This window comes from Stenella coeruleoalba, assembly GCF_951394435.1.
Source record: "Stenella coeruleoalba genome assembly, chromosome: 2".
NCBI lineage: Eukaryota > Metazoa > Chordata > Mammalia > Artiodactyla > Delphinidae > Stenella > Stenella coeruleoalba.
The window spans coordinates 126,946,198-126,969,547 of record NC_137147.1 but is presented as its reverse complement, the minus strand read 5'-3'; the positions used below and the strand labels follow the sequence as shown (position 1 = coordinate 126,969,547).

At 46.6% G+C, this 23,350-nt stretch overlaps 2 protein-coding genes across 2 annotated transcripts in view; both read right to left on the bottom strand.

Annotated features, from left to right (window-relative positions):
* Window positions 1–7,544: 7,544 nt before the first annotated feature.
* On the bottom strand, window positions 7,545–22,189 carry LOC307180094 (phospholipid-transporting ATPase VA-like). The gene is made up of 8 exons (XM_079910222.1): window positions 22,086–22,189; window positions 20,033–20,109; window positions 16,740–16,865; window positions 12,223–12,423; window positions 10,168–10,248; window positions 9,985–10,089; window positions 9,365–9,552; window positions 7,545–9,220 (listed from the first exon to the last, which is right to left on the bottom strand). Exons 2-8 carry the CDS (start codon window positions 20,084–20,086, stop codon window positions 8,602–8,604), a joined length of 1,374 nt encoding a protein of 457 aa, XP_079766348.1. The 5' UTR covers window positions 20,087–20,109; window positions 22,086–22,189; the 3' UTR covers window positions 7,545–8,601.
* Window positions 22,190–22,398: 209 nt separating this feature from the next.
* Window positions 22,399–23,350, bottom strand: part of ATP10A (ATPase phospholipid transporting 10A (putative)) — a 160,592-nt gene continuing 159,640 nt past the window's right edge. Inside the window, exon 14 of the mRNA XM_079910208.1 lies at window positions 22,399–22,930. Coding sequence (XP_079766334.1) covers window positions 22,454–22,930 — 477 coding nt within the window. The 3' untranslated portion in view covers window positions 22,399–22,453. The remainder of the gene's footprint in view (window positions 22,931–23,350) is intronic.

Genomic DNA, 23,350 nt, shown 5'->3' with positions numbered 1-23,350 from the left:
CCTTCTGAGATGGCTCTCACTCTGTCTGTGGAGTGTGTTTCTCCCAGGGCCATTTTTACCTTTTGATACTGACCACATTCTGTCTATGGAATGTGTATCTCTCTAAATAAATCCACTTCTTACCTATCACTTTGTCTCTCACTGAATTCTTTCTGCCATGAGACATAAAGAACCTTAGCTTCAGTAACTCCTGAGGCCAGGTGTGTGATTTTTCAGTTAAAAGACAGTGGGTTCAAGTCCCAATATGTGTTCTGGCCATGTTCAAGTCCCAGCCCGTGGGTTCAAGTCCCATCTGAAGTGCATAGTTTCAGCTGGCAACCATGAAGGGACAGTGATAAGGTAAGAAAATGTTGAGAGTTAGGTCTTGGTCGTAGACGGGCTTGTGGGATTCCATGATCCAGGTGTACTGGGGAGTATGCTCTGCCAATGTCTGCCCATTTTTGATGGGCTGGTCAACCCCGAATGCTTCAGGGCTCTGATCAGGAATCTAGGTCCAGACCAGAGGAATAATGGCAATTGGCATGGTTTGCTATAGAAAGATGGTGTGGAATGGCTATGCTTAGGCACATCCAACAGCAGGTCCAGGACAGAATTATTACTGCAGGATTTGGTAATCTATACTCTTCTCCTTGACTCTGGTTTTTCTCTTACATTCTATGTTCATTCCTGTTTCATTTCTTTTTTTCTTTTCTTAACCCCAGAAGACGTGTGTGGCTGCCAAGATGTACTTTTTATTGACAAGTGCTGACCATTTATTCCCAACTTGCAGCTAGGCCAACTCTCACTCACCATCAACACTGTGGGGGACACCTTCTGTACCATTCCTTTGTGGCAACTTTTTGGGCACTAACACCTGGTTTGGAGGCTACCTTGGAAGGGATAGCACCTAAAATCATAAGTGCAAATCTTGACCAAATTGCATGGTGGATTTTGACATAAGAGGGGAACTTTTGGATAGCATGGAAATTAAAGACCTCACCTCAGGCTTGGGTCTGAAATGGGTCAAGCCACATCAATCCTGACCAATACCCCTCTGGATCATATCCTCTGGGATTGGGGGAAAAAAATCAGACAACAGGGGCTTCCCTGGTGGCGCAGTGGTTGAGAGTCCGCCTGCCAATGCAGGGGACACGGGTTCATGCCCCAGTCCGGGAAGATGCCACATGCCGCGGAGTGGCTGGGCCCATGAGCCATGGCCGCTGAGCCTGCGTGTCCAAAGCCTGTGCTCTGCAACGGGAGAAGCCACAACGGTGAGAGGCCCGAGTACTGCAAAAAAAAAAAAAAATTCAGACAACAGGAATTAAAAAGGAAAAAACATATTACATTATATAATCAGGTTTGGCCACAATATTAGTTAGAAAGCCAAGAAAAGTGGCCACTAAATGGGTCCCTGAGTTATGATACTATATTGCAGTTAGGTTTATACTGTAGAAGAAAATGAAAATGGAGTGAGATTCTGTATGTTCAAATTTTCATGGCCTTGTATTTAGACAGTGAAACCCAAAGGAATTTAAGGAATGTGTAGCTCAGAGGGATAACTCTAGGAAGAACACAGAGGACATTTTAACTGACCCACCCTATAGGGCCATGCAGTACACTGGGTGGGGAACAGTGCCATTCTTGAGGTAGACCCACAATGGAATTACCAGGTAAATTCTATTGATAAGAGATAGACAAGACCATATGATTACCTGTTTAATAGAGGGCATGAAGAAACTTACAGTAAAACCTGTTAATTATGAAAAGGTAAAAGAGATCCAACAGGGACAGGACAAAAATCCTGCAGTCTTCCAAGGGAGACTAATGGAAGCTTTTAGGAAGTATATGAACATAGATCCCTCCTCCCCTGAGGGACAGGTCCTTTTGGTTCTGAGTTTCATAGTCCAGTCTGCCCCAGACAGCAGGCACAAAATTCAGAAGGCAACTGCTGGTTCTCAGACTCCAATGAATGATTTGCTTCAGTTGGCTTATTAAGTTTTCAATAATAGGGAGATGGCTGAGAAGGCTGAATGAATGCACCCAGCAAAATATGAAAAAGACCCAAATGCTGGCAGTGGCTTTGTCTGCTCAGAGACCACCAAAGGGGAAGCCAGCTTTTCGGGGCCAATCTGGCCCTGGCAGACTATTAGGCCCACGGGCACCCAGACAGGACCAATGTACCCTGTGTGGACAAACAGGGCACTAGAATGAGGATTGCAATCATTACACCCTTTGCAAATAGCCAGGACATTGGAAGAGGGAATGCCCCAGATGCCAGAGAGTGATGGGGGCCCCCTTGGCCATTGATGGTTTTACAATCAGAAGACTGAAGCGGCCCAAGGCCAAAGGTGTCTCTGCCTAGAGATACCATCTATATAGCTAATGTCGAGCCTCGGGTGGTCACTGATATGGTGGGCCACTTTATAAAATTTCTTATAGTTGCTGGTGCAACCTTTTCAGTCTTAACCCAAAGGATTGGAAACCTTAGCAATCATAAGGAGTATGTAATGGGGGTGTCAGAGATGAGGCAGTGGCACAGTTTCCTGGAACCCCTTTTATGCAACATCAGTGGCCAGCTGTTTCTACATTCCTTTCTCTTTGTGCCTGATAGTCTCATCTTTTTAATGGGAAGAGATTTATTAACTATGTTAGGGGCCACTCTGTTTCTTGAGGGGCAAGGGAAACACCTTCACCACCATATGATACTAACAGAAAGCAGAAAAGTAACAGATTGAATCTGGAGCTAAAATAGAAGACTTACTAGACCCTGGAGTATGGAATATTGAGGTTCCAGGCTTGGCCAAAGATTTCCAGCTGGTGATTATTAAGTTAAAAAGGGTTACAGAGTGTCTGAATATAAGGCACAAATTTCTTAAACCAGGGAAGATCCTCAAAAGTGTCTGTGAATACATTACAAAATGGGAGGTCACTAATCGAACTAGACTAACCATAGCTGACATTTGGAGCCTGATAAAAATTTTCTGGGGAAGCCCTTTTCCCTAAGCTAAATGAGGGAAAGTAAAACATTACAACATAGGTGAATGAATGTATCAGTCATTTGATATCATTGAGGTGACCACCCAGTTGTTCGAGGGAAAAAAAGAAAAGAGGGGCTTCCCTGGTGGTGCAGTGGTTGGGAATCTGCCTGCCAATGCAGGGGACATGGGTTCGAGCCCTGGTCTGGGAAGATCCCACACGCCACGGAGCAACTAAGCCCGTGAGCCACAACTACTGAGCCTGCGCGTCTGGAGCCTGTGCTCCGCAACGAGAGAGGCCGCGATAGTGAGAGGCCCGCGCACCGCGATGAAGAGTGGCCCCCACTTGCCGCAACTGGAGAAAGCCCTCGCACAGAAACGAAGACCCAACACAGCCAAAAATAGATAAATAACTTTAAAAAAAAAAAAGAAAAGAAGAAAAAATTAATTTTTCTGGCCTTAAGGGAACAAAAGTCATCCTAGGAGGAAATTGCCTGTGCCTTCTCAAAGATACAAATGTTCTACCTGGTCTTCTCCAGGAACACTTATCTCCACCATCTTTTAAAATACAAATTTTGAAAAAGGGCGTAATTTAGAACATGACTTGTCAAGGATAAATAGAAATCCTAAGTGTCTTTTCTGTAAACATTAGTAAAAAGAGTTTCGCCATCTAGACAGGTGACCTTGATTTGTTTCATCTGCCAGAAGCCCAATTTGAATCCAATCTCTTCTGTAAATGATGGGTTTTACATATTTGTACCTGACTCATGGCTGAAATTTTGAGACAGGAGCTATGAGGTTTTTGTTTGTACCTATCTATATATGTGTTATAGATGTATGGTACTGCCAAAATTCATAAAACAGCTCTATTTAATTGGCTTTTAAAATTAAGTGCTTATATAAATACTCATAAATGTGAAGAAAACCAGCCAAATGAATTTCAGGTTCACATGATCTGGGAAATATTCAGTACTGAACGGATATCTGGTATTAAAGCTAGCTTAAGCTTGTTGGTTTGATTAATATAGACACGTCTTTAGAGTCATCAATGTGAAGTATAATACTTCTTCTGTTGTACCTAGGTTTACTGAAGGTCAAGTTTATGTTATTCCTATTGCAAATTTGTCAGTAAGAAAATTAACTCGATGTGAAAAAAACTTTTAAGGCAAGTAAGATGTATGTCTTCAATGAAAGAAGGTGTGAGGAATAAAAAAAAATACTGAAAAGAGTTGTGCATGATCAGGATTTTCTAAGATAGGATTAAATTTAGTTGGGCAAATGGATTTTGTTGGGAGTAGGCTGAGGCAAGACTGGATTTGGTTTCTCCCTGCAAAGTTTTCTTGAAATGCTGCTTTTGATAACAGATTATGTAAATTTCTTTGCCTTTAGGTGACCTGTTTTTGCTTTTGAGACCTCTTTTAACTTTGGTTAAGGAATAAGTATTGTCTCACAGTGACCTATGATGGTATTTGACCAAGTATTTTAAAACTTTTTGACAAACTCACCAAAGATCAAATTTTAATTAGTTCTTTTGATTTACAGCTAACTTTGGGATGCTTTAGAGGGCCCCTGAGGCATCTCAAAGAAAAATACTTAACTAAGATTATTTGGTATGTTAAGTTAAATGTAATCATTCCTAATTCTGGTTATTGTAACCAAGTTTCTTTATCAATTACACTGTAATCAGAGGTTTAATCATGCCTTTTAAGTGTTTTGTCATTTATAGATGGCTATTTTTGTACTCTGATGCTGTTACAAAAAGTGCTTCATCATCAAGAAGATTCATAGGAAGGCTAAGGAAACAGTCACAACAGTTCCATATCAAGATGATGGCTGTGCGAGGATTCCAGCCCATACCAACTTAAAACAAGGAGCTGTCCTGTCCCTGGGGTCCCTAGATCAAGCATCTAGAGATTTTTACTCCCTGACAGGCAGGATCGATCCCCCTACTCAGCCTTGAAGCAGTTACAGAGATGGACCGTTGCCCCTCTACTTCCCAGAAGAATATAGGAGTAAAATCTCTGGGGAATGAAAGAGGAGGAAAGGGGGCAGGGTACAACATTTAAAAGAATGGCATAGCCATCGAGGACATTAACTGGTTAGAAACAACTAGGTCCAAGATGGCAGAAGATTTGACTTCCACTAGACCTTGAGCCTCATTATATGCTCATCATAATACATTAACTAAATGACACACCCACCAATGCCATGACAGTTTCCAGGCTGACCATAAAAGGTCAAAAAGTGGACGGTGGCCCAATTCCTGGAAATCCCTGTCCCTTCCCCAAAATGTTAGACTAATCCTCCCACTCATTAGCCTATGAAATTACCCAGCCCATAAAAACTAACCACCACATATTTCGGGGCCTCTCGCCTTCTGAGATGGCCCACACTCCATCTGTGGAGTGTTTCTCTCTAAATAAATCCACTTCTTACCTATCACTTTGTCTCTCACTGAATTCTTTTTGCCATGAGACATAAAAAACCTGAGCTTCACTAAGTCCTGAGATCAGGTGTGTGATTTCAATTAAAAGACAGTGGGTTCAAGTCCCAACCCGGGTTTTGGCTGGGTTTGAGTCTGGCCCACGGGTTCAAGTCCCATCTGAGGTGCACGGTTTCAATATGTGTAAGTAATGATAAATTTGGTCTCTAATTCCAATATTCATTCTTTTTAAAAGTTCATGTCTTATTGCATTACCCAGAAGTTCCAAAAAATATTAAATAATACTGGGTTATAACAAGCAACTTTCCTTTATCTCTGATTCTAACAGGAATGCCTTTAGTGTTTCAGCATAAACATTAGTTCTTGGGGTCACCACACATTTCCTGAGTGCATTCTAAGAGCTAGGTTCTATGCTACTGCCAAGGGTATAAGGTGAAGAGGACACAGATCTCACCTCCAAGAACTTAAAATTGGTTTTGTATAATGTCATATACTTAGTCCATCCATTTTGTCACCAAGAGCAGAGGCAGTCTTCTTTATTTTGGATTTGTAATTAGGATTGAGTGACGTGACATGTACTTCCCAGGGTTCTTTTGAGATAATCATGGAGTTCATCTCTGTAGTATGTTCATTTGAGATCAAACTTAGCTGCGTGTGATAATATTATTGTAGGCTTCTATAAATATTCTTCATCCTTTGGGCAGCTAACTGCCAATGCCCTTTATGATGCTTTTTTCTCTGAAATGGCCTTGGTAGGCATATTCACAAAGCCACTTCCTGGATCATTCCATTTCCCAAGAGAAAGTATCTATGGAAGAAAGATGTCTTTGGAAAGAAGGTAGATTGTGAGTGCAGGAAAATCTGGAAGCTGGGGCATTTTGAATTCTCAGATACTCAGGTAAATAGGTGTCTAGTTCTTCTTGTACTTTGTACTAACAACCATTACCTTAATTCAGGATAATTCAGGATAGAGCTGTGTATCTTCCCAGGGAAATTCTTTTCATATGTGTTGCTCCAAGAAAACATGAGGTAATCTCAGGCATGGGGGGAGGGGGTGGGCTAGGACAGCACCACTTTCAGTCCTGGGCATTGCTGGCTGCTGAAGCCCCTCCACTCCTTCTTCTCTCTTGCCCCACTAACAGGACCCAGATATTCCTGAGTATCCACTCATGCAGCCCAGTTACTTGGAGGGAAGCGGACCTTTCTCAGCTCCAACCTGGAGCCCGTCAGGACATTCTCACAATTTTCCAGTAACTGGTTTAAGGCTATCCTGCAACTGCATGAGGTCAAGGAAACCAAGACTCTGCTCAGGATGTGGAGAGTGACACCCTCTCTCTCCTCTGGAGCATGATGTGAGCACATGTCCTGGGATGGTTCCAGTCATGTCATTACCAAGAACAGAGCCAGCCTTGGGATCAAGCTGATCCCAGAAAGCTGAGTGCAGGGAGAAAGGGGAAAGCCCAGGTCTGAGTTGCATGTTCAATTGCCCTGGAGCCCACCTTCTCTCTGGCCTTGCAGACATGAGGCCTGCCGTCCCTTTCCATCTGACCAGATGAGGTGCATCTTCTGTCACATGCAATGAGCCACACAGGCTGGGTAACCAGCCATTATTACTGGCATGCTGTGCTCAGAAACTTCTTAGTCCTGAGATCCTCCAACCTCTGCACATCGCTGCTCCGGGGACAGGCAGCCACAGGAGTCCTAAGCAGGAGCACACCCTGCTCACTTCACATCCCCAGGCTGAGCAAGCAGGCAACTCACAATGGCTGGCAAAGTCAAAGAGAGGGTTCTGAAGAGTAAATGCTATACAACTGCCTTGGATTCTTATAATCTTTTCCTTCTCTTTTTCTCTGTTTAGAGACAGAAGTAATGACTCATAAGACAAAAACCTAAAGAGCCCAGCCTCTTGGTGCAGGGAGCTGGTGTAGCCCATGTCACAGTGTCCCAATGTGCAGCTTGCATGTCACCCAGCTGTTTCCTCCACAGGGTCTAAAAGAATTTGCCATGAGGAAGTGCCCTGGAGTACTCAGAATATGTTCTGTCAGTGTAACCGAGCAGGACCCTGCGGGGTCTTCCCAGGACAGACACCTCCCCCATATTCTCTGCTATAGCTCCTCTCTGAAGTACCTAGATGATAGTATCTGATGCATATTTCCTCAGCTTTCCAGATGCTGGTACCACCACCAGAAGGAAGAAATTAATGCTTGATGATCGTGAGCCCTAAGGATTGATCACCATCAGAGAATTGTGCACAGCTGATCACAGACCCTGGAATGTCCCTCTCTCACCTGGCCTTTAAAAATGCTTTGTTGAAACCCTTTGGGGAGTTTGGGGTATTTTTGAGCACGCGCTACCCGTTCTTGCTTAGCCCTGCAATGAGCTTTTCTCTGATCCAAACTCTGATGTTTTGGTTTGTTTGGCCTCACTGTGCACCAAGCACATGAACTTGCATTCGGTAACATTAGGTCACGTATTAATAATACCACACAACAGTGGCAACCCGAAACGTTCTCTTTGCAAAGTGAAGGTTGTTTATTGCTTGTTATGATTTTAACAGGTGAGACCCTACATAGGAACTATAATACCTACAGGTGGTCTTTACCAAATGCCTGCATAGAGTAGAATGTTGGAATGAATTTCGTGTGTGTGTGTGTGTGTGTGTGTATGTGTGTTTCCCCAGAGTTTTCACTTTCCCTTTCCTGGTGAAGCAGAGTCCACCCTCCCAGTGGTGGGATTGAGAGACAGACAGTGGGGATCTCTGCTGGGGCCGTGTGCGTGCCTGTCACCTCCCCTCACATCGTCCACACCCGCCCAGGGTTCACTGTGCTCACACGCATTTCCACTAGGGGAAAGCAAACATCACACATGTTGAAGAAAACCGATCAGACTGCATTTTCTTATAAAATGAGATGAAAAAATAAATCTAAACCCACCTCTCAAGTGTCGCTCTTCTTTAAACTTTTATATATGATAAAGCTCTTATTTTTCTTTTCAATATACTCTAGTTAGAAATTTTAAAAAATAAACTTTCTTTTTTGGTACCTTTCATTTCCTGTGTTAGCCTTGGAAATATATAAAATACATCTCACTAGAACTCTTCTGTGCAAATAATAAACATAAATAATATTAACATCTATGTTATAAAAAAAGCATTTCGAGGTTTTCACCACTGCCACCACCAGTTGTAGTCCCTGGAAGGAGGTCCTAGAAGTAGTCCGTGGTCTGCCCACTCAAGCCTCGCAGGTCCTGGTCTGGCTGCGAGGGGCTGGGTAGGAACTCGCCGTCCCGCCTGTCCATCTGTAAACCACTTCGGGAGAACTGTAGGACACTTCCCAGCCCGCTGACCAGGGAGAGGGAGGAAATCCAGTTGAGTGAGCTGAGGCTGGGCAGGCTGAAGATGGACGACAGGGCAGCTGCTCTGCTGGTACTTGTGGGTTTCATCTTGGAGTCCCCTGGACAGCCTTCCGGGATCACCTCCCTTGGTGAAGAGGACCCTGGGGTCTGGCTGCCCAGCCCTTCCAGCAGGGTGTCCTCCCTCAGAGACATGCCCATGTCCACCACGCTGGGCTCCCCGCTGGCCTCTGGAGAGCAGGACGACTGCTGTGCATGCCAAAACACCTGCGAGCTACAGTCCTGGGAGAAGGACCCCGAGGCACTGATGCTCCTCTGTTCTGACGGTTCCGTCCTCGGTTCTCCTGGGAGGTGTCCCTGAGCAAAGGTCTCTTTGGGAGCCCTGAGTTTCCTGGGGGACCTTCTAACCAACTGGCGTCCCAGCTGCAGTTGGGTGGGGAAAAGGCTCCTCTGCAGGGCTTTGAAAAACAATCTGGAAAGAACATATAGAACACAGTCAGCTATTGCTGCAGTGGGGCCTTTGAGCTTCTGAGACTTGAATGGTACAGGAACACAACAAAGGAGAATGCTGTCAGAGCCCACGTGGGACCCAAAGGCCACTGTCCCTGATACCCACCTGGGCAGCAGCGCGGCGACGGGTGCTATGAGACAAATGAAGTAAAACACAGGGTCGCCCATTAATGTCTGCATGGTCCAATAGGGGTTGGATGGAGGGTAGCACATTGCACAGGAAGCATTATAAATCAAAGCCACGGTGAAAAATAAAAGTATACTGAAGCCACAAGCCATCCAGTTGAGCCAGGTCTGAGGGGGAAAAAGAAAGGGCTTTTATCTCAACAAAAATGCACTGGTCCTCTGCAAGTGGAGGATGTAAGAGGGCGTAGTGGGAACAGGGTGGTTGGTGGGGCATGGAGCCTTGAGAACTGGTGGACCGGCCTGAACACAAGTGGGGAGATGGAAGTCAGGTGCCAAGGGAAGGACGGGGAAGGAGAGCTGGGGTGGAGGGGCTCAGGCAGGCAGGAGCCCAGCACTGCCCGGGATAAGTGCTGCTCCCACACCCTGGGCTTGCGTGTGCATGGCCGGCCTGTGCATCTGCTTTTGTTCTCATCACAGTGAGGCCAGCTTTGCAGTCCCCCCCAGCCCCGAACTCAAATCTCTGCTCAATCTCACAGAATGTGCACGGAAGTAAGCAGATCGCAGACCAGCCCCCTTCTGGTTCAGGCCCACAACTCTCACCCAGGTCTTGGTTTCTATACCCAGGTGCAGGAGGAAGGTGAACAGCGCGATGGCGGTGATGGGGGTCCCCCAGGTGAACATGTCTGTGTCTGAGTCGTGGTAGGCCTGAAAGACAGCGAGGTCCTGTGTCTGTGTGTCGCCAGATAAAGCTGGTGGGAAAGGCTGGGCCGGGTGCCAACTTACCAGGTAGGGAATGAAAAAACACACCAGGCTCTGGAAGGCAGCATCAGCCATGTTCAACCAGAACGTACGAGGCCGATATTCCTGAGACACAAAAACAAGCACGGAGATTACAGGAAAGGCCTCATCTCTTCAAATGGTTTTCCGTCACCTACGGGGGCCATGAAGGTACAAGTCAAGCACCCCAGGGACACCTGCTAATTCAGGACTTTGGAGAGGGAGATCCTGGAGTGTGGAGGGCTGGCGAAAAAACACTACAGAAAGGCCTACAGGGGCACATGGGGCTGAGTAAGTCACTGTGAGCATTTGTGCCCACAAGGCCTGCTACAGCATTCTCAGTCAACAGCAGAAAGATGAAAATGCTTTCTAAATCCCATAAGGAATTTCCCTAGATAGGGACTAGTGCATGAAATTCCGGCATCTGCCCCAACCTGAGCCATCTACTTTGTCAGGGCTTTGCTTCCCTCCGTTGGTGGACCCGCTAGAATATTTCTTAATAGTGAGTTATTTTAAAATTAGATCATGGGTGTTTCCTAATGTTAAAATCAAAAAGCTGTCTACCATGGGCAAAAAATGACTTTGAAACAGACTAATCAAGTCTTCCTTATCTGGATGCCCCAATCTGTATCTGGCACTGCGGAGTTCTGAGCTGCTGGTGCCAGCACTGGCCCGCAGGACGCAGGACGCAGGACGCGCAGAGCAGGCAGGATGAGCGTTTACTGAGCACTTACGAAAGCCAGGCCCTTCTGGTTTGTCCCCAGGACAAACTCCCTGTGGCCACCTAGGACGTGAGGCCTGGCTGAATGCAAGAGCTCCCCCAGGTGACAGGTGACAAGCGGAGGCCCTCTCATCTACCTGACCCTAAGCAGCCCCTACCTACCGCAGGCTGCCTGTGGGGAAGTCCACTCTTCAGTAAATCAGTTCCGAATGAGAGAACATTGTGGGATATGCGGGGATCCGTTCCCTGGGCACTCGTATAATAATTCCAACCAGCCCAAGAGAAGCACTCACAGGGCTTTCTTTAATGGCCAGCTAGGAACAGCTGGTAATTAGCACGTCAATCTATGTGATGTATTGATGTAAACATGTATTTTACATCATCTGTTTGTGTTCACTTGTTCTTCCCAGGGTTTCCCTAAGGGTTTATTTTCCCATTAATCCCCATTCAAAGGAAATCACATTTCTTTGGGGGTGTTTTAGAAAAATCTCTGCTCTGCCTGCAGTCATCCCACGTGACTTGGATTCCAAACGGGCTTTCCTTGGGCTCCTGGAGACTCCTGGTGTAAAGACAGTTTTCACTTCAGTATACTTTTTAAAAAATCTTTTTTTTTTTTTCAAAAAGCTTTATGTAAATTGATATACAAAAACCACACACTTTAAATGTACACATTTCGATGGGTTTGGGCACATACATACACCCCGATACCATCACCACAACCAATCAACTCTCTACTTAAATAAATGCATTGCAGTCAAGAGACAGAATTCTTTGTTTTCCTCCCACTGGTCAGATTCTAGAATTTTAACTGTTTGTTCCACAGTGTCCATTTTTTTCTTGGAAGATTTTATTTTATTTTTTAAATTTTATTGGAGTACAGTTGATGTATGATGTTGTGTTAGTTTCAGGTGTACAGCAAAGTGATTTACTTATACGTATATATATTCTTTTTCAGATTCTTTACCCATATAGGTTATTACAGAATATTGAGTAGAGTTCCCTGTGCTATACAGTAGGTCCTTGTTGGTTCTCTATTTTATATATGGTAGTGTGTGTATGTTAATCCCAAGCTCCTAATTTATCCCTCCCCGCCAATGTTTCCCCTTTGGTAACTATAAGTTTGTCTTCGAAATCTGAGAGTCTGTTTCTGTTTTGTAAATAAGTGCATTTATATCATTTTTTAAAATTGGACTCTACATGAGTGATATCATATGATATTTGTTTTTCTCTGTCTGCCCAGGGTGTCCATTTAAAGGCAGGTGTGGGGACCTGAACTTTCCAGGAGCTGGATGTGGAGCGTGGAGGGCCAGGAGATGGGGTGGGGGGAAAGGGAGCTTCACCTCCATGTTCTGGCCGCTCTTGTAGAGCTGTGGCTTGGTCAGCAGCACGTCAGCCGGCACGTCCTTGTCCAGCACCCCAGTCACAAGCTGGGGAAGCGATGAGAAGAGCAGATTAAAGAAGATCAGATACCACTGGTCAATCATGGCGGATGCAGAGAAGCCACAGTAAAACTGGAACCAAAACAGGAGGCCCACGAACATCTGCGATCAAGGGAAGAGTGGGAACAAGCAATTCTCAGCTGCCCTGCAGAATCTTGTCCAAGGGAGCTGAGGGCTTTGCAGAGTCTGACTGTAAAGACTGAATTTATAGGCAGAAATTGTCTCCAAAGACAGTCCTCACTTTGGTGCCCTCTGTCTCTCCCTCCCCCTTCTCCTCCCTCCTCGATCCCTCGAGCATCAAAGACCAGCATTGGAAGCTGGGAATTCCCACCAACAGCCCTTGGAGGGATGGAGTCTTGGGCCCAAATGCCACAGATCATAAGAGAAAACAAAACAAAGGTCTGGCAGGGTCTAGGGTGGCTCCCCTCTCAAGAGGGCTGGCTGGATACCTCACCCATCATGAGGCTTCTTTCCTTGTGCTCCTCTCTGTGGCACTAAACCAAACCTACCTGGGCTACACCCTGGATCCTGCCTCCCTCTTTTAATGAGGAACAGTGTGCAATTATTGACTCGCATGGAGGGGAGGACACACACAAGCATGGCGGTAAAGTTGATGGTGACACCAACATCACTGCCTTGACTGAGCCCTGGTATCTGCTGGGCACTCTGTTGGTGAGTGAGCTACAGGCATTATCGCTGGTCCCTACAGCTATGCTGAACAGGAAAGTGAGGTCCAGAGAGGTGGAAAAGCCTCCTCCCATGCGCAGTAGGAGCTGGGTGGACCTCTTCCCACTATTACTTGATCACTGAACATCCATGGCCTGATGTTTTATGGGGCGCATGGAAGGTTAGCAATTGCAAAGCATTCCTACACTTATTAGCTGTGCAACCTGGCACAGACCATTTAGCCCCTCTCTGCCTCAGTGACCTTGTCCGTGAAATAGGCACACCAATGGTACGTAGCTGTGGGGTTGTGGTGAAGATTAATGACTAATGCACCTTCAAGTACTCACAAGAGCTTCCTGCACGCTGAGATGCTCATCAGTGCTTTGTGGTCGTTACTGTCGGCAGGACGGCTATTTCCTTTGTTTGAGGCTCAAGCAGGGCCAGTGTGCTCACCTCATTTAGAGGAAAGTAAACTGAGGTCCAAGATGTCAAACGACTGGACTATGGTCATTGTATGAGTAACAAACCCAACTTGTTCAACCACTCGTGGCCTGGAGGAGCCATGGTGGAAGAACATTCTCTGCTGTGCACCGCATACAACGGCCTGGGTGTGGGCTCTGGAGCTGCCGCTGTGCACATTTCTGACCTTGACACAGTCACTTAACCTCTCTGAGCTCGGGTTTCCTGACCTGAAAATGGCTTGTTCCAAAGATCAGAAAAAATGATAGTCTACACTGATATCATCTCTAATGACACAGATCCTCCAGAACTTGTTTTAATCTATGACTTAATGCAACTTTTCCCCTCCACCCTGAAAACTGACAAACTTGGCTTTTTCATTGACTTTCTTCCCTTTTTCACACCCACGCCTGCTTTTCTTTCTCCCACCTCCTCAGGCACAGCCTAATGACTCATCAGTGAGCAAGTGGAGTCAGACAAAGAGGAGGAAAAGTACTTAGATACCTGAGACTTTTTTTTTTTTTTACTGCAGTACCCAAAAGCCTTCTCCCCAAACCACTGTTGCTATGGAAAGTTTTCTTCTCTGCTCCTTACTGGAAGGAAGGCCAACTTATTCCTAAAACTAATGAATTTCTCACTTTGGGAGGCAGAGTGATTATCCTCGAATTTCTCAAGTAGATTAAGTACTTGTTAACAGAGGCCTTGCATCTTATACAGAATAAAAACAGGGACCCCTTCTCCTTCCTTGTCCCCTCCGTGAGGACAGATTCACCGTGGCAGGCAGGAGCCAGTGACCATTGCAGGCGGCCACTCTGGGCCTCGTCTGCAACTGAAATATTGAATGCCATCCCCTCAATCTGAGAACTTTTCATTAGGAATTACAGAGAGCAGAGTTCAATTCACGTGTTCCATTTTGTTTTGTTTTCAGATAAAGAAAACAAAATCCACAGAAGGCAAATAACTCGCTCCAGATTGCACAGCTAATGAACTAAAGAAACGGGGCTAGGATTCCACCCTGCCCAGCCCCGCTCACCTTTACTCAAAGCACCCTCCTACACCCTTGGGAGCTGGGACCCTCCAGGTTTGCAACTGTGTGCTTGGTGGGGAGGGGGGGTGCTAGGGAAGCAATGCCATGCAGTCAGAAAAAAGGGAGTGATCTGACAAGGACAGGGACAGCACGGCACATCCTTGTGTGGATTGAGTCCCAGGCAGAACCCAATCTCAATTTATTTCCAAGACCCAACTTATAAAATTAGACATGCCATGATTGGTCCTGAATATCTGTATTAATTTGCTATAAGACATTTCAGAATAATGGGTGAGAGTGAGGAGGTGGGAGATGGGAAAAGAAAGGTGGGTCTAAGCGTCTGGAACAAACTATAAGAACATGCACAAGAGCTGTCTTGATGGTAGTTCAGAGTGAACATGGAGATTTAAAATGGAATTAGAAATAAACAAATAAACCTTTTAATTTATTTGATTTTGTTTCAGAAGACTACAGGATGATCTTGACTTTGGAGCTGTGGATTTCAGCAGGGTAGGTTTATGGGACTACTCGGCAGAGTCAGTTACCCCAAGAGTTTATTTACTTTGTCTCCTTGTTTGTACATTCAACCACAAGCTATCAGAGGCAAGACGGACAAGTAGCAATCCAGCAACTTCTCAGCAGAACGTCTATACCTCACTTACAAGTAGGGTAGGGTCTTGAAATGGCCATGTGGTCCAGCCTGGAGGACTATGGCTGCCATACAGCTGTCTGCCAAGGACACAGTAGTGAAAGAACTAAGATTTAAATGTTCGGGTCAACAGGGAATGGACCAGGGCCCTGGATCAGAGTCCCTGGAGAGACAGAATTGTCCTGAGCCAGCCAGGTCTGGGAATGCCCTAACTGAAGGGTCAACTACAGACTGAGCTGGCCAGAGAGGGTGCCTGCTGGCATCCCCTTCCCACTGGCCCAGGGTGGGCGCATTTTTTTACCGATTGTTTCTACTTTATTAAATCTGGACCCCAAAGCTTCAATGCCATGATTGCTATATCAAAGCCCATTTGTATCTGAATAAACAATTTTCTATGAAATCAGTTTAGGTCACAATCAAATTTTTATCACTTCACATGCTTCATTCACTGGTTCTGAACAATCTTTTCTTTTTAAAAAAAATTAATTAATGTTGGGGGTGCATTGGGTCTTTGTTGCTGCGTGCGGGCTTTCTCTAGTTGTGGTGAGCAGGGGCTACTCTTCGTTGCAGTGCACAGACTTCTCATTGAGGTGGCTTCTCTTGTTGCAGAACATGGGCTCTAGGCGTGTGGGTTTCAGTAGTTGTGGCACGCGGGCTCCAGTAGTTGTGGCTCGCAGGCTCTACAGCACAGGCTCAGTAGCTGTGGCACACGGGCTTAGTTGCTCGGCAGCATGTAGGATCTTCCCAGACCAGGGCTCGAACCCGTGTCCTTTGCATTGGCAGGTGGATTCTTAACCACTGCACCACCAGGGAAGTCCCTGGACAGTCCATGTTAATCTTGGATTTACAAGTGAAATTATTTTATTTGCATATTTATTGAGACGGTGCAGTGGACTAGGTGTTGTAGTAGAGTGTAGTAAGTTGTAGTAGAGCGTCAATGTCTAGTGTGGAAGTACCCTGAATAGAAAACTATGGTAAAATGTGACGATGCCTATTGTTGACAAATACAGAAGCAACAATGCAGCCATAGGAGTATGTATATTCATGTCGGCCAGGGGAACGAGGAAAGGCTTCTCGAAGACTGCTCAGTATCAGGATCAAAGCCTGGCTGAGTCCTCGCATGCTGACCCAGGACTGCCAATCACACTCCTGCTTATCTTCTGATCCCCTGCCTGCTCTGGAGAGAGCACCAATCAGAGCACTGCTGTCTGTGGGCACCTCGGCAGACCACTCCTTAGAGACCAAGGGACAGAGTGGTCAAGGGCTTGGAAGCTGGAGTCAGATGGATGGGGGCTGAATGCAGCCTCAGCCACTCACTGGCTGATGATCTCATGCAAACCCCTGGACCTCGTGGTCACTCTACTTCTTATTATAAAGCTCCAAGTGGATGTTCTCCTTGGATCTACCTGTTTCTATCCTCAGAGGTGCAGGTGAGTTAAGACTTCTGAGCCTGCAGGGTACAACGCCAGGCCAGGCCTGGGGAAAATCCACAAAGGTCAAGGAGGGTGGGACCAATGGGAGGCTGTGGGGTAGCCCTCTGGCCACGTTCAGGTGATGGTCCTGTGAATCTCAGGCCTTTCACATCAAAAATCCTTGACTCTGGCACCAAATACGTACTGTGTTTTTGTAGAAGAAGTACAGCACCATGTTGGCAAGTCGGGAATAGCACCAGTGTCCATGAACGATCAAGAGCCTCTCGAGGTATCGGAATTTGGGCACCGCAAAGTCGCTGGCCATCACTGCCTTGAAAGGGAGAGAGTTCCCGTTACTGGTGCCCCTTCACTGCGCCTAATGTCTGTCTCATCTCCCCCCAAACACAAGGCACAAAATGGACGGAGAAATCCAGTCTGAGCTGGCTGTACCACTGTCTCCCTGATGAATGCCTGCATTTAAGAAAAATCCAATCTAAACAACACTCTAGTTTAGGGATATCACCCTAGAGGACTCATTTAAGATTTCAAATATATGTAATGATGGATTTCTAAAGTTTTTGCTTTTTCTTTTCCATGCTTTCTTTTCCATACATTTCTGCTTATCTTTGAGGGTTATTCCACACAAAAATGTTAAGTCTGCTTTTCAAATTTTATGGACTTCCTTAAACAACACCTGGAAAAGAGTAGGTGATGATGTTGTCCCATCTGTGCAACAGAATAACATCGTTGTGCATGACAGAAAAGAATGAAGCCTTAGAATGTCTGCTTTCTGAACCCAAACACAAGGATCTGAAAGCAAATAATGTCTTTACTCCTCTTCCTGTCAACATGTAGGAGTCAAGGGTTTTGTGCATCTTTTCTACCTTCCTTCATTTATTCCATGATTCATCCCCTCAAAAATCATGTATTAAGACCCTCCAGTTGCCAGGCATAGACTTGGAGACAGACACCATCACACAGGGTCCCTGTCCTCAATGGAGTCAGTCTAAAAACTCAAAGGGTTGTTAAACAGAGTTAAGGAGAGGCCCAGGGGGTCTTTGAGAAGCAGCCCCGACCCTTGAAAACTGCAGATAGACCCTTCCTTCCAGGCCTTACTTGCTTCTCCAGCCTTTGGCCACAACTTTCCACCTCCATACCCCAAACACACTGCTTGTTCCTCCATCAAGGGAGCCTCCCCAATGCTCCCAGCTGGGTTAGAGCCTCCCATCACATCCTCAACAGGGAAACTAGTTTTCTCTTTCACAGCACTCACTACAATTATGACTACTGGTGTAAGTTTAAAATACTTCTCTGTCTTCCCTCTCTGGACTTTCTGAACATCCCATGAGAGCTAGGACGGTAGATGTTGTGATCACCCTGCAGCCCTAGTTCCCAGTCAGTGCTTGGCCCATGGGGCACTCAACAAACATCGTTGACCAGAAGACTCTACAAAGACTGAGCACCTAAGAGCTACAGAATCTCCTTGGTTCCCTCTGTCTCTCTGCCCTGGACACCCTTCCCACCTTGGCTGAGCTGGGGAGCTGCAATCACCCTCACTCTTCCTCAGGGATGCAGCTTGGACTCCTTGGGTTCCTGTGGCCACAGCGCCCCACAAAGTGCATCTCCCAGAGAGCTCTGCACAATGTCCCTTTGCTTATCAGACTGACTAACATGCAAACAGGGCCACATTCCCCTGGGTAACCTGAGCCCTTAGAGCAGTAAGAAAAGGTGTCCAGTCTTACTGCCATCTTACATAATGTGCCCTTAAAAAAGAAGTATAGCTTTAAACAATACAGAAGCATCCAGTAACACCCCACGCAGAAGTCACGTCCACTCAAAGCCAAGTCTCAATACAGCTTGGCTGATCCCCACACCTCTTTCATGGCTCATAGACCCCTCTGGCTCTTGCCCTGAGGCCATGCAGTGGGGGCAGCTCACGGCCCTTCTCACCCACATGCTCAACCTTAGAGACTCTGATACAAAGTGGATTCACTGGGTGCATTTCTCTGCATATGTGGTTTACAAGCACTGCCCTGGGTAGCTTTTCACTCTAGGAAATGAATGCAAAGGAGGCAATGCTGAAAAAATCAGAAGGAATTAACTATTTTGTTCATTCATTCAACAGATGTGTTTTGAGCTTCCCGCATGTACATGGCACCATGAAGAGGCACGGATGAGTCCAAGCTGGGCTCTATTTTCAATTTCATGGAGGAAGGAAAATGTACAATAAGGTAACACAAGTCAGAGGACGGCAGTAGGAGAGTAAGAAGATGCTGAGGATGGGCCCAAGATGGAGCAACCGTGCTTCTGGCTCAGGACTTTCCATTTTGCTGCGATTTCAGTGTCAAGTGAGAAAATCAACAAGCCTGCACAAGCATGGCACATGAGAGTTCAATAGCTAATTACTGACTGAATGCATCAATGAGATCGACCAATGACCAGTGACCAACATGCTGATTTTTAAAAGAAGACAACCGGATAGATTGTTCCTGAAAGTCTCCACCAAGTTAAAAAATACTGTGACTCAAAGTTAATCAAATGTCGGCAATTGTTGTAATGTTACATCCAAAAGAAGTACATCTTTTTCGTTTTAGATTTGTTTTTTTGATGTGGACCATTTTTTTAAAAGTCTTTATTGAATTTGTTACAATATTGCTTCTGTTTTGTTTTTGGTTTTTTTGGCCATGAGCCATGTGTGATCTTAGCTCCCCGACCAGGGATCGAACCCACACCCCCTGCGTTGGAAGGTGAAATCTTAACCACTGGACTGCCAGGGAAGTCCCAAGAAGTACTTTTTTTTTTTTTTTTTTTTTTTGCGGCACGCAGGCCTCTTACTGTTGTGGTCTCTCCCGTTGCGGAGCACAGGCTCCGGACGCGCAGGCCCAGTGGCCATGGCTCACGGGCCCAGCTGCTCCGCGGCATGTGGGATCCTCCAGGACCGGGGCACAAACCCGCGTCCCCTGCATTGGCAGGCAGACTCTCAACCACTGCACCACCAAGGAAGCCCAAGAAGTACATTTTTAATGAACTCATTTGTTCATCGTCTGGATCACATGTCAGGAACCAACACAGTGGCAAATGAAAAATGCAGAAATAAATTTTCACATAAGCAAGGATGGCTGCACTCCACCTTTATAGTGACACCAGGATACAACAGTCCTACAGCAAAGTCCATTCTTCAAATGGTATCACTAATGTTCAGGAGCAGTAAAAAATGCCTTTGAGGGACGAACCACTGACAGCCAGAGAAAAGGCGATGACTCACCATGCCTCGCTCCATCCCACCTTTTCACAGAAATACACTAATAGACACATTCACTGCACATGGCTTCATAAACATGAAGAGCTGGTCTCCTACCACTGGCTTAGCAGAAGGAGAGCACCAGTTGTACTGAAGTCTAACCCTTTAGCTCTGCGGCACAGAGTCCACAAGAAGGCCAGCACAGCTCACAGTGTGAGGACCCCTTGGTCACCCAGGACAGCCCCTTTGGTCTTTACCTGCATGCCCTCCTGGCCTGAGAGTCCCACGCCCACGTCTGCCACCTGGATCATGCTGACGTCATTGGCTCCATCTCCTAGAAACAGCACGGGCAGGAAGAATCATTTGAGTTGAGATGCACAGAATCAAATCAGCTTGATGGATCTTCATGGGTTCTCGGTAAGCTGGGTCCTGTGAAGGGTCCTGGGGAGGAGTGAGGAAGAGGCAGTGCAGAGTCTGCCTTCGGGGAGCCAAGTTATGCAGCCAGAAAGAGCCTAGTGGGAGGCTTGCACCCACCAGCCACACCAGGAGGTATTTCCAAGCGGTGGCCAGCGTGTCCCTTTCTAGTTAGTACACGTTCCAAGCTACTGGCTCATACACCAATAGAGCCCTTCACGTGGCATCCAGCACAGGGAGAGATATGACCACCACCTTCATTGCTGTTTCCTGAACCACTCCAGACTTTGTCACATGTCAGTCAAGGCTACTCCAATTCATACTCAGGTGAGTGGTTTTCTAAACTGAACGAAGGAGGTTAAACTCTGCCCAAACAAACTGTGGAGCTCTTTTTGTACATCAGTGTTCAGCTAACTCATTAGCTACTGCGCCCACTCTTGGGCTCTTTGAGCATGTGATAAAGGAGACCGTCTACTTATTCAGTCACAGAAACTGTGTAGGAATATAGGGTATAGGTCAGAGCTCTGGACACCTTTAGTGAAAGGCAAGCAGACTTAAAGTCATTGTCATTCAGTGATAGTGACCGTTCTTGGAACAAGGCAGCAGAAGGGCCCACATCACCGAGTACCTCCCAAATTTCAAATATGCAAAAAGTGTAGATACATAAAGTCAGAGTATCTCAGACCATGGCTATAGGACATCTCTCCCTTGTGATTCCTCTGTTCTTTATTGCACTGGGCCCAACACACGGGTGATGAGTCAATATTTGTCAAATCGAAATTCTGTGAAGCAATAACCTCTGCAGTTTTTTCCAGAACGTCCCATTCAAAATGAGATATGTAGACAATGATGTTCTCTGGATTATTAGCTGCTGGATGCCCAGGACTAGGTCACATCCATGCTTTAATTCATAGAAAGAAATGAACTAAAGTTGATTGGTCCTTACTTTCCCTTTCCCTTTTGAGTTTCTATTTTGTTTTTTTCTTTTCTTTCTAACCAGCCAAGCTCTACCTCTGTTTTCCTAAATGAATGCCACACATCAGTGATTCAGTGGCTGAGCAGGCACTGACCAGGCAGTGAAAATGTGCTTTATCATTCAGGTCTTACACCAGCCCCACTGGGGGGCACTGTCCTCATGTTACACAGGAGCAAAGTTATCGGTAAGGGTGCAGACCCAGCCTGCAGACTCCTCAGCTTCTCCCTCCAACACTTGCTCAGAGAGCCCTAAAGGCCTCTCCAGGCACATGAGGGCAAAGGTGGTCCTGAGACAGCCTCCCTGAGGAGGGGCCACAGAAGAGCTGCCTGTCTTAGCCTGAACCAAGGGGCCACAGATGAACACACACTCACTCCCCTTAGCAGATACCATGGCCCTGGGGATGTGCAGGGCCGTCTCCATGACGACCATGCTAAGGACTGGGCTCAACACCGGCCTCAACTATCCTGATGAGGTGTCCTGTATGACAGGGCTGCAATCCCTACGTCATCAAGGAGGGGCTGTCACAGACCTTTTGTAGAAAATACAGTAACTATTACTGATTGGTGAGGATGCTTTATTTCAGAGCCAACTCTCACCCCGGTGTTCATTCTATATGCAGGGAAAACAAACTGTTTGATATCGATATCGGGGGATCCCGGGGATCATATCATCTTTTTTCCTGGGCTACCTGCAGTCTCTCCCATCCCTCACCAGCAGGTGGCGCTGCCAAGTCCCTGAACCTCACTGGAGGCTGGACCTGTATCAGACGTGGGGACACTCCCCTGGGGGAGACAGGTGAGCACCGTACAGCACGGAAGAGGGGCCGAGAAGGCTCTCCAGACCAACAGTCTGCAAGGAAAAACCACCATTAGATGCACAGTCCTTAAGGAAATGACACAAAATTTAGCAACTATTCAGACCTTAGGAGGGTAGATGCTTGTCTTGAAACAAAGTTCAGCAGACAAGAAGCGATGGGAATTCTGATCACCATGGAGTCGCTGGGTCGTGCAGCATGATGAAGCCTTGGACTCCAGGCGGCTCACGGCCATCAGAAGCACCTGTAAAGGGCCTTCTTCCTAAGTTGGCCTGGGGTCGTGCTTAGTGTGCTGGGCTCCACTGTGGCCGAGGCTGCTGGACAGTAGTCTTCTGTCGCCCAGGAGACAGTAATAAGCTCCATCTTCTTCAACCACCATTGAATTACTGACTTCCTAATATGTAGCTATATCTGTTGCTAGTACATTTTGTGGCTTTCAAATCCAAGCTTTATATTTGGAACAGGCTGCCTGTTTCATTGTACCAGGTGTGATTTTATAAATAGAAAAAAGAGCAAGGAAGCGTTTTCCCATCCTATGGCATAGCGTAGAAGGGGCAGGAAATTCAAGATGCTTTGACAGGAAGCAGCTGCAGAGGTGGGGGCTGTTCGGCCTGGATACTTGCCTATGGCCAGAGTCATGGCCTTGAGCTTGCTCCTGACCAGCTTCACCACCATGCTCTTCTGCAGGGGAGTCGAGCGACAACAAAGGACAGACCGGCACTGCTTAGCAAGGAAGAGGAATTTGTCCTCCAGGTTTTTCTCGAGGGCGTAGGCCAGACTTCTCCCATCGATCACAAGGCTGGGGCTGGGGCCAGACATGGCAGCTGCAGAGGGCGGGCAGAGTGGGGAGAAGCCCACGCTCATGCCACCAGCGGTCTTGTCGGCAGCACTGTGGGGGCTCCTGGACTGCACATAGTGTAGGCACTGGTCCAGCAGGGCTGCGCACGCCTCCTGAAATGGACACGAGAGGATGGTGCAGGTCACTCGGCCGCATCACAGACCAGGCTACCCGCACAACACATCTGAGAATCTCCAGGGACCCAGGCTGCAGGCTCTGCCCAGGAGGTGGCTCTCCTGGGCCTGGGAAGTCAGTAGAAGTAGATGACTTTCAACATGAAAGGATCTGAGTTGGTTTAGGGTTCCTATAAGACTCTACTTGATTCCATTATACTGTGTAGAGGTTAGGACAAAGCATTTTCACTTTGGGAGGCCTGGCCAGACTGGCTAGCTGCTGGCTAGTTAGGCTATGGGAGCTTTCCAGGCACTTCCCCATGGTCCTCAGAGGCCCTTACTCAGCCCTTCTTGTTTCCTAGTGAGGTACCAACAAAAGCTTCTGTTGTGATTAGCTCTGAAAGAAGAGTACTCAGTGTC